We start from the raw sequence: 11,077 nt of genomic DNA, 5'->3' as shown, positions 1-11,077 counted from the left end.
GACTGAATTCATGGGCATCATTTAAAAAAAAAAGCCACAACAGGGCAAAAAGTCAAAGCTAACCCAAAGGTACAATGTTGATAGGTACAGACATTCCCCCTCCACCTAGAGCAGCTTTCCAAGGAAAATTAAAAACAAAAACCAAAAGGAAATTGTTTAAAAAATATCCACTGTACAGATAAACCTCAGACTAGACAAATTGTTTCCTCTTTATCCCTAGCCCCCCAGTAATTCTTCGGAGTAATGCAGATCCACTCTTATGCACATGGATGCTTATTAAGTCTTCAATCAGCTCTTTCTTGTTCAGCACTCGTGTCTTCTGATTGTGAGCAAGTGTCCCTAGAAATTAGGGAGGAAAAAAAAAAGAAAGGGACATGAAACCATGTCTGAGGAAATCAGGGTCAGCTTCCAAACAATGTAAAGCTGGCAGCCTATGTAGCTTTCATCCTCCATGTTTTGCCAGTCTGATATTTAAGATAAATGTTGTATCCAACTAATCAGAGCCAATCATTGGCATCAGATGAAGTCTTACAATGGGCAAAACTAAGCAAGTGTCTCTAGTTAGCAAATTACTTTGAAATCCAGAATAGGGTCCAAATTACATTATGGACCCTATCCTGGAACCTTAGTATGAGCCATACAAGACAATAATAGGTTTTCTCCTGGTAAGAAATGCAGAATCATAATCTTGTCTGTCGCTGTCAGTCACAATCAGAACCTGATCCAAATCCTGTCAAAGTCAATGGACTCTCAATGTCACTAGACTTCAGACCATTTCCATAGTGATCCTTTACCATTTAATTCACTGGGAATCTTGCTCTTTATTTGAATGACTGCAGGATGAGGCCCAAAAGCCAGCAAGCTGATTTGTTAAGTGTAGTTCTAGTCTGAAAAGTAGAACCCACCAAGTCAAAGCAGCCCCAGACCCTGGCATAACAGATGTAAAACCTGCAGTTATACCGCCACTGCTAAGATGACCAACCCCCCAGGGACCTACACATGCCTATCACAATGTGATGTACCTCATCCAGTGCACTAAATGCCCCACTAACAATGACACGGGTGAAACCAGACAATTACCATGCTCTCAACTGAATTCACACAGAAAAACAATAAAAGACAAAAACACTATCACCCATGGGCAAACACGTTTCACAAAACGACCACTCCATATCTGGCCTTTCAGTCCTCATCCTCAAAGAAAACATGCACAAGACCTTCAAAAACAAGTCTGGGAGCTTAAATTCATAACTTTGCTAGATGCTAAAAGTCATGGTCTAAATAAAGACACTTGCAACAATCTGTAACCCACTAACCCCCTGTTTTTTGTCCTATGAGTGTGAAGGTATTAATGGACCACCTCACCTTGAATGGTCACTTAGAATATGTGTTAACTATTTATGTTAAACAATCTGTTGTACCTTGTATTTAGCTGTGACACTGAGTACATATCCCATACCTGAAGAAGAAATTGAACCAAAAGAAATTGGTCCAATAGAAGATATTATCTCACCTACCTTGTCTCTCTAGGTAAAAATAGCAACAGACCTGCTCCCTATGTTTATTACAATCATCACTGCTTATTTTAGGGACATAAGTAAGCTTTTACTGCATTTCACTCCTGTTAGCCCTGCAGAGCCACACAGCTAAGAGAGAACAAGCTTGATTATTTTCCTTCTCTTGTGCACAGTCAGCAGGATTGCATGCTAAAAATCTAATTACAGGTTAATTAGTTACACCTGTACAAACTCACTGTGGGAGTTGCACAGGTGGATAGTGGAGGTAGAATCTGACCTCATGCAATAGTGTGAGAAAGAAAGAAAGCCAGTGCATGTTGAATTTGTAGGGCTATGAAAGGCCATCTCTGGACTTGTGAATGAAGCATGTTTGCCTTGGAACTTTGGAGACAGAATAAGCACCTCATTTGAGAGTATTCCTTTTACAGAGTATTCCTGGTGAAAGCAGAGGCAAATTAAGTGAAAACCTGAAGGGAGCCCTGAGGGCTGATTCTGCTGGACATTTCATGGTCTGATTTTTACAGGGCTTGTAAAATAGTTCCCTATAATATAGGGTTGTGAGTTCAATCCTTGAGGGGGCCATTTAGGGATCTGGGGCAAAAATTGGGGATTGGTCCTGCTTTGAGCAGGGAGTTGGACTAGATGACCTCCTGAGGTTCCTTCCAACCCTGATAGTCTATGATTCTATGATCATACCATATCAGATATGCTATGTGAAACCCTTACCAACAAGCCACTCTGGTTTCATGGGGGAGGAGAGAAAAATGTGAGAGTTGGTGTGATTTCAGTAGTTAGGCAATGTAAAAAACAGTGTTTGTTTGAAGGACTCTTAAGGGATTCAGCTTAAAGCTTAATTAATAATTCCTTAAAGGCAAGCAATATGCTAAAGTTGAAGCTTGGTCAACTAGTACTTCAGTGAGTATGAATTATTTATCATATCATTTGGTATATTTGATGTGGAAAGTGATGGCTTTTTTTCTGTGACTGATATTGAACTTTAAGGTGCTTATTAAAAAGCACCTTTTAGACTGACTCTACCCTGAGGATTCACCATCAGGAGGCCGTATGGCATAGCAAACAGGACATGGAAATGTGATTTGGGTACCTGAGTGTTAAGCTTAGTTCTGTCACTGACGTGTGACATGACCCTCGGCAAGACACTCAACCTTTCTGCACCTAAGTTTCCCTATCTGTGAAATACAGATAATGTTTTCTCCACTTTGACATGTATAAGAGAACAGTGCTAAGTGGAGCTATATATTTCTACAGCTCTTACAAGAGCTTTAGTTAGTCCTTCATTGCATAAAAGCCCATGCTCTAGTATTTGCTACTAATGATAAACAGATATGTTGATATAATTAGTGAAACTGATGAGACTTACCTTTTGGTACCAAAATCAGATGTGTTGATAATACCTAGCTCTCTTGACCCCTACACCTCAAGGCATGTTATTAAGGAGGTAGCATTAGTCCCATTTTCTAGTTGGGGAAACTGAGGCACTGTGAAGTGACTTATCCAAGGTCACACAGCAGATTCATGGCAGAACTGGGACTAGAACTCAGGTCTGCTGCCTTCCAGCCTACTTTCTCTAGCCAGTGCAGAGCTGAGCTGCATTGATTCAGGGTTTTGCCTAGTTTGACTAATGCCACTATAGTGGGGTATCCGTCAGTTTGGATGAGCTATTACCAGCAGGAGAGTGAGTTTGTGTGTGTATGGGTGTGGGGGGGGGGTGAGAGAACCTGGATTTGTGCTGGAAATGGCCCACCTTGATTATCATGCACATTGTAGGGAGAGTGGTCACTTTGGATGAGCTATTACCAGCAGGATAGTGAGTTTGTGTGTGTGGTTTTTGGGAGCGGGGTGAGGGGGTGAGAGAACCTGGATTTGTGCAGGAAATGGCCCAACTTGATTATCATGCACATTGTGTAGAGAGTTGTCACTTTGGATGGGCTATCACCAGCAGGAGAGTGAATTTGTGTGGGGGGGGTGGAGGGTGAGAAAACCTGGATTTGTGCTGGAAATGGCCCAACTTGATGATCACTTTAGATAAGCTATTACCAGCAGGACAGTGGGGTGGGAGGAGGTATTGTTTCATATTCTCTGTGTGTATATAAAGTCTGCTGCAGTTTCCACGGTATGCATCCGATGAAGTGAGCTGTAGCTCACGAAAGCTCATGCTCAAATAAATTGGTTAGTCTCTAAGGTGCCACAAGCACTCCTTTTTCTTTTTGCGAATACAGACTAACATGGCTGTTACTCTGAAACCTAAATATTACTGTGACTAAGGCTCGGAGGCTGCTTCAGATATTACATATTGTTGTATGTTAGGTTTAAACAGTGTAAGCCATCATTAAATATTTTCAAAAGGTAAGACCAGGACCATTTCAGTTTGTAGCAACTGAGTCTGAAAAGATACAATAGAAGTATGAAGGGAGAAACTTGGAATATTGTTTTATATTCAAAGTAACCCACTGAAAGTTGCCTTGGCTCTCCCATCTAGACCCAGAATTGGTCCATGAAATCATTCAAATGCTAATAGTTCAGCTCAAACTAAAGAATCAGGCTTGCACAATTTGTTATGCTTAAGAAGTGGCAATTCAATTCCTCATATCATTTGCAGAGAGCAATCTCCTTCTAGCAGTTGACTTTTGGTTTCACTGACTAAGCAAGGCAGATATGAACAATCTGGTTTTAAGATGCTACAAGACCTTGGATGAGAGCTTAGATAGTTCTACAACAACAAAAATTAGGCTGTCACTGTAGCAGTCTGACCACTACTAGCTGACCATTACAGCATTAAGAAATTAGATGGACTGATTACAACTCACAAAACAGAATAGAAGTAAGAACAGAAGTAAAATATCCCTCCTTTTTTAAGAGTGTGCGTGCACTGGACTGTGTCTAAAAATCTCTTCATCCTACCTAGTGTCATGATGTATGGTATCAGTCTTAAGCAGAAAGTATGTATTTTAAAAGAATCTGTGCACACTAACAGCCTCTACACAGCCTGATTCCCAGCTTTACCTGCATGATCTACCAGTAACCAGACCCTGGCTGCAACTTGGAGACAGCTAGTGGCTGAAAACTTTACTCACAGTATATTAATTCATTGTGCTCATGTTTAGTATCATACTCCACAATGGTTCCAGTTGGACTGCTCAAGGAGTAGGATACTACTGCATATGAGTAAGACTGGCCTAGACCACGCATTACCCAGTAACACTGTTAATGAGGCAGTATATCTTCATGTGTTTGGTTACTAATCTATCTTCCCTACCTGTACCCATACATGTTTCAAGTGGTTCACTTCTACCTCCTCTTATGATCCCTGAGGGAAAAGTCAATCATATATGGGCCTGATCTGCAGCTGTTTCTCAGGCAAAACTCCCATTCAGAAGTTTTTGAGCATGATTAAGCTTCTTTATTGAACATATTAATCTTTGACTTGTACAGCACCAAGCACTCAGTTGTTTTAATGCTAATCGTACTCTTGCTTGGTTCTCATTCTCCAATTTAAACTTGTTTCTCTACTGGTGTCTGATTTTTATGTACACTACTGCTGTTTCTCCACCACAAGGTGTACATGTATTGGATAGAGAAGTAATAACCTTGCTTTCTCTCTGTGAGCTGAGAATGCAGAGCTATGATTTTCTGTTCAGCCTCTGCCAGTTGCCTCCTCCCTAGGCCATGGGTTCTGGAGAGCACACAGTCTACATAGATATCCCAGAAGAGCTGAGCCAGGTCCCAGAACAGAGCCCCATGCTTCAAGTTCTCTGATGACTTCAGGAAGATCATAAAGTCCCAAAAACCATTGACAGACTCAGAAATATGTGGCTTCCTCATCTCCAGCAAGGCAGCTGTGGAGAACGCCCAGCACTGGGGATCAGCTCGGCCAAGGGCCAGTGGATCATTTTGGCTCTGGCAGAAGAAAGGAGTCACACAAAACACTCCCATGATTAACAGACAGAAGATAAGTCTCACATTGGAGTGAATTCTTCCTCTGTTCCCAGGATCCATTGTGTCACTGAAACTTCACAAAAACAAAAGCAATTGAAAAATCATCTAACCTTCATATGTTGCTGGGCTAAATGAAGAAATGGGATGGGTGAAATCAAATCCTACAGCCTGTGTTATACAGGGGGTTGGCCTAGATGATAGCATTGGTCCCTTCTGGCCTTAAGCCTGGTGTGTACTTTATTTGTTAATTCAATTCCATTACATTTGATATAAACATCCAAGTTTATTACCCAAAGGCTAAATCCGCTAAACTCATTCAAGATTTCTTCTTATCTAAAACAGCAGTTTGTCCCCTGATGTAGATTGGCCAAGAACATCCCCTTCAATAGGACTATTTTACATAGTATATTTCTTTCAGAACATTTCCAAAATAATGTATAACTGTGTGTATCTATTAATTTTGGAAAGGCTCTGAAATTAAGTGTGCACGTCATATTAAATACACACCCTTGTAACAGATGACTCAGTGATACTTTCCTGTTGAGCTAGAATCATGAAATTTACTTGTTTACTTGGTACTTATTTATAGGCTACAAAGAGAAAATATCTGAAATCTGACCTTCCCATTAGCTGTCACCACAAGATCACCACTCTAGTGAATTTTATCCACTAAATGCTCTTGCTCCTGTATTAGGGGATAACAGTGTACCAAAAAGAAAAATCCTTATAACTTCTACTGTGAGTTGATCATGCTGCTAGAGGTCAACATTTCTATCTCAGACTTTGGCCATGAAATAGTCCATAAATGTTTTTTTGGATGGGTGACCAAAGCTGCCTTTCCAAGTATTGCAGCTAATTATGTCACTTGCCCAGATTCCTGTAGGGAACAATTGGATATTTTATCTCAGGGAGCCAAAGCTAACTTCTGAAACTATATCTAGGTACAGCATAGCTTTGTATAGCTAGGCCTCTTCCATGCCTTTGAGGGCACAGAGGGTCCCTGGGCAATATAAACAGTGCTGTTCTGCTGTGCAAGGGGAATGGATGGAATCAGGACTGGTCATGCAAGGGGATATACACTCCCTGCCTAGCATGCAGCTTTAGCCTCAGCAGGGTGCAGGGCAAGAACACCTGCCTCCATTGGAGGGAGTCTGCTAAGGACCTTTTAGGAGAAGTTCCATGTCTTGGGAGTAAGATTCCTCCCCAACATTCAGCCCTGCTACTTGGTTTGGGTACAGGAGGATGTGGGGGGGAGAGGAGAAGGGCTATTTACACCCTAATGAGACTTAACATTTTAGAGATTTACAGCAATTTATAAAGTGAATTAGGTGCCCATAAAAAACTCTAGCTTGACAACCCTGGATCTGAAGTCCTACATTTTATCAACAGAAAAAGGGCAACACAAGCTTTCCCACACTGCCATACAGCTGTAAGAAACCCTGCCCTCAATGAAGTGCCAGGCCAACTCACACCACAGTGACGGTAGTTTTATGAAGTTGATACCTCTTTGGTCACTACCACCCTGGGCTAATTTTAATTGGTGACTTAGAGGCAAAAGGCTTTAATCTATTCCCAAAAGCCAGACCCATCCAGATGATGGATGTAAAACTAAGAGATATGAGTCTTAGCAGCTTCATTTGTTTGGAAAAAAGGGTGAATATTTTTACAAGTTTTCAGAAATGTTCATGGAAAATTTCAACCAGCTCTAAAAATAACTGGAGGAAAATTCCCTGAAGTGGAGTCTTTACATGGAGTTCTGATTACCCTCCACCCAAAACATGCTGTTTGCAACCTCTAGGACTTTCTTTCAAATTCTTCCATTATTTTTAAATTTAGAAAACTTTTAGGAAGAGAAAGTGATTTTTGCTATATATTTCAGCCTATTAACTTATAGCATCCATATCATATGGTTCAGATAGAAGGATCACAGTTCTTTTATCAGCCTAGACACTGAACATAACAAATACACTTAATAAAATCTCATAAAATGAAAATATTGAGAAAACAATCCCTAGTGATGACAGGGAAATATTTACCAAATACTCTCTTGACAAAGTCTGCTGGTAGGTACGTCTCATTGAGGAGCTAGATGCTTTCATCAGGAGAAGATGTCCTCTTCCAAAATGGAAAGATTTGGGGCCAAATGTTATAGTAGCATAAATCCCCATAGCTATTGCAGCTTAACTGGAGTTAAACTGCCTGTCATAGAATATCAGGGTTGGAAGGAACCTCAGGAAGTCATCTAGTCCAACCCCCTGCTCAAAGCAGGAAATCCCCTGTTCAAAGCTGTCCCCAGAGTAAGTGCTCTTTTGGCCCTTTGGCGTTAAAGATATATATGAGGTGATCTCTTGTTCTGGCTTCTATCCAGAGTATGCATTTACTTGTCCTGAAGTAGCACCCAGAGGCCCCAATGAGGGATTGGGGGCCCATTGTGCTAGGTGCTGTACACCATATAATGAAGAAGGTCTTTGCCTCAAGAGCACTCTGCCTTCTCCATAAACAGTAAAGGGGTTGAGTATTGACTTGTCAGCCAAGTAACACGAGTTATATGCAAGTTGAGTAGTGGAGACTGCAATTTCTCATTGGTGTGTTTATTTTCCCATGAATGGTCAAACAGTTGCTCAAACGGTTCCTACCGACCTATACAGTAAAGATGTCGGGCCAGCAGTGGTGGCGGTCTCCATTGCAGTCGCCTTTTGTAAAAGTTCAATATTTGAAGACCCCCAGCGCCCGAGGTCAATAAATCTAAAGACCAGTCTGCACCGGCCCCCGGGGTGGCGATGGGACAAACACCCAGCTCCGGAGCGTCGCGAGCCGCAGGTGGCGGGGCGGGGCGCGGAGCGGGGCGCGCACGGGGGTGCCCCGCGCGTGTCCCCTTTACCACAACGCCGAGCACGAGAACAGCAGGGGCGCTCTGAGAGCGGGCCACGGGCAGCCGTCCCGCCCCGGGGCAACGAGTTGCTTCCGCGGCAGGATTTGTCCCACATTTCCCGTCCCCCGGGGGGGGCGGTAAAGCTGTGAACAGCAGCCCCCTGTCCTGGCGGAGCTCTCGGTGCCGCGCCTTTGCGGGGCTGCCCGTCCCACACCGGGGGAGCCCGGGGGCCGCTCGCCGGGCTTCCAGGCGTGTTTGCAGCCGCGGCACCGCCCCGCAGCCCCGCGCCTCCCCCAGCCCCGCTCGCCTCCAGCGGGGAACGCCCCGGAGCCCGCAGCGCCCCGGGGCTCCCGTCCCCTCCGGCGCGCGCCGCCCGAGCTCAGCCCGGCCCGGCCGGGCGCTGTCCGGGGTGCTGGAGCCTGTCCCGAGCCCCGCCTTACCTCCGCCAGCTGCCGCGTCCGACTCCCGCCCGGTGGCCCCCGGCTCCCGTCGCTGCCCGGGCTTGTGGCGGCTCCCGCCGCTCCTTAAGAAGCGGGGCGCGCGGTCCCTCTAGGTTACGTCAAGGCTCCTGGGTGAAGCCCCCACCCATTCCGAGACAGGCTCCGGTCAGCTGCTGCTTCGGACCCCCTCCCCCCGCGGCCTCCCAGCCGCCCCCGCCGCCCCCGCGGGACTCGCGCCACACCGGCGGCCCCTCAGAACTCCCGCCCCGCGCCGGCGGGGGGTGGGGGAGGGGCAGGCTCGCGGCCCGCGCCGCGCCTGAGGGAAGGGAACCCCCGCGGCTCCGGCGCCGATGGAGTCCGGCTGGTCCCCCCACTAGCCCCGCGGGCCACCGCTCGGTGCGTGGCCGAGCCCCACGCCTGGTGGGGGGGGGGAGTGAGAGAGAGAGAGAGAGAGCGGGCTAGGCCCCGAGTGGGGGGACTTATTTTGAACACTGGTAAAGGATTATTTTTTTCTTTAAAGTTTTCCCGCCCCTGCTTCCCCCCCCCCCCCAGGGTTTTGGAAGGTCCTGGCGAAGCACCTGAGCTGAGGTGGTTCTGTGACCTGACCTCCATTCTCAGCCCCTGGATAATGACCTAGTTCTGAGCAGTGAAGGGCGGGAAGAGAAGGCCCACCCTTGGAAGGGGCAAAAACAAAGGCTGCCTGAAGATAAAATGGAAAAACCATTTGGCAGAATTGGAGCTATGTTTGACTTCACCAGGAGAACTCTTGTTCTGCAGCGGAGAACATGAGGTCGGAGTGAAGTGTCAAATGACTAGTATGTACTGTACTTAGATAGATCTCTAGGGACCAGATCCCTCCGATGGTGTAAATTGGCCTACATCCATGGAGCTATGCTGAGTTGGCCGCCACAACAAAGAAATCAAGAAGCCCATTTGTATTCAGTAGCCCAGTTGTCAGATAAAAGTGAGTAACATATCCTGCCTTGTCCAGCATGGTTGGTGCATTATGTTTGCACTAGAATAAACCATTTAGGCAAAATATCTGAGAAACTGCTAAATAAGTGCCCATAAATATGACCACACTAAGTCAGCAAGTTTTTCCTTCCTGTTAGTTTCTCAGCTTGTGCAAATCTGCATAGTTCCCCTGAAGTCAATGGAAGTGCATAAGTTTACACCAATTGAGAAACTATCCCATTCCAGAGACTTTGTCCTGGTCCACTACACATCCTTCAGCTGCTGCTGCTTTGCACTTGGAGAGTGCAATCATCTCTTTTTGTTATAATCTTGTTTCAGACAGATCCTCACCAGATATAAATCAACACCACTCAGTTGAAGTCACAACAGCCATCACACCAGCTCATGTAAGCTGAAGAACTGACTCTAAATGCTCATCTTCGAGTTACTAGTTTTGGGGGAATTCTGCACCAAAAAATTAAAATTTCTGTGCACAATATTTTAAAGTTCTGCAAAATTCAACATATTTTGTCAAATTAACACAATATAATCATGCCAAATTCAATTATTTTGGTAATTTATTTAAAAATACCTGTCAGCAACTATGTCTGTATCAATACAGACAACAACAAAAAAAGATTCAGGAAATGTTTTTGTTTGTTTGTTTGTTTGTTTTACAAAAGTTGCTTACTAGGCATATTCATACAAACTTTGAGTAATTAATTTAAACCAGGTTTCAGAGTAGCAGCCGTGTTAGTCTGTATTCACAAAAAGAAAAGGAGTACTAGTGGCACCTTAGAGACTAAGCAATTTATTTGAGCATAAGCTTTTGTGAGCTACAGCTCACTTCATCGGATGCATCAAATAAATTGGTTAGTCTCTAAGGTGCCACTAGTACTCCTTTTCTTTTTAATTTAAACCAGTGGCTCTCAAACTTCCCAGACTACTATACACTCCGTTCAGGGTCTGATTTGTCTTGTGTATTCCCAAGTTCCATCTCACTTCAACTACCTGCTTACAAAATCAGACATAAAAATAGTGTTCTGTGACACTTCTGTATTACTCAAAAATTGGTTACTTATTTTTACTATAGAACTATAAATCAATCGGAATATATATATATAGTACTTACATTTCAATGTATAGTATATAGAGCAGTTGTATGAAATTTTAGTTTGTACTGACTTCATGAATGCTTTTTATGTAGCCTATTGTAAAACTAGGCAAGTATCTAGATGAGTTGATGTACTCCAAGGAAGACCTCTGCATACCTCCAGGGGTACGTGTACCCTTGGTTGAGAATCACTGATTTAAACTACAATACAAAACTGTATTTC

General features: G+C 44.1%; 1 protein-coding gene across 1 annotated transcript; it reads right to left on the bottom strand.

The window, feature by feature from the left end:
- Window positions 1–123: 123 nt before the first annotated feature.
- Window positions 124–5,534, bottom strand: FAM237A (family with sequence similarity 237 member A; the record flags this gene model as incomplete). Its single annotated transcript, XM_084642700.1, has 2 exons — window positions 124–339; window positions 5,126–5,534. The coding sequence occupies 2 exons, from the start codon at window positions 5,532–5,534 to the stop codon at window positions 191–193; spliced, it is 558 nt and encodes a 185-aa protein (XP_084498826.1). The 3' UTR covers window positions 124–190.
- Between the last annotated feature and the right edge of the window lie 5,543 nt (window positions 5,535–11,077).

The sequence above is a fragment of the Lepidochelys olivacea genome, assembly GCF_965140295.1.
Source record: "Lepidochelys olivacea isolate rLepOli2 genome assembly, chromosome: 11".
NCBI lineage: Eukaryota > Metazoa > Chordata > Testudines > Cheloniidae > Lepidochelys > Lepidochelys olivacea.
The sequence above is the reverse complement of the archived record's forward strand: the minus strand, read 5'-3'. Positions and strand labels throughout refer to the sequence as shown.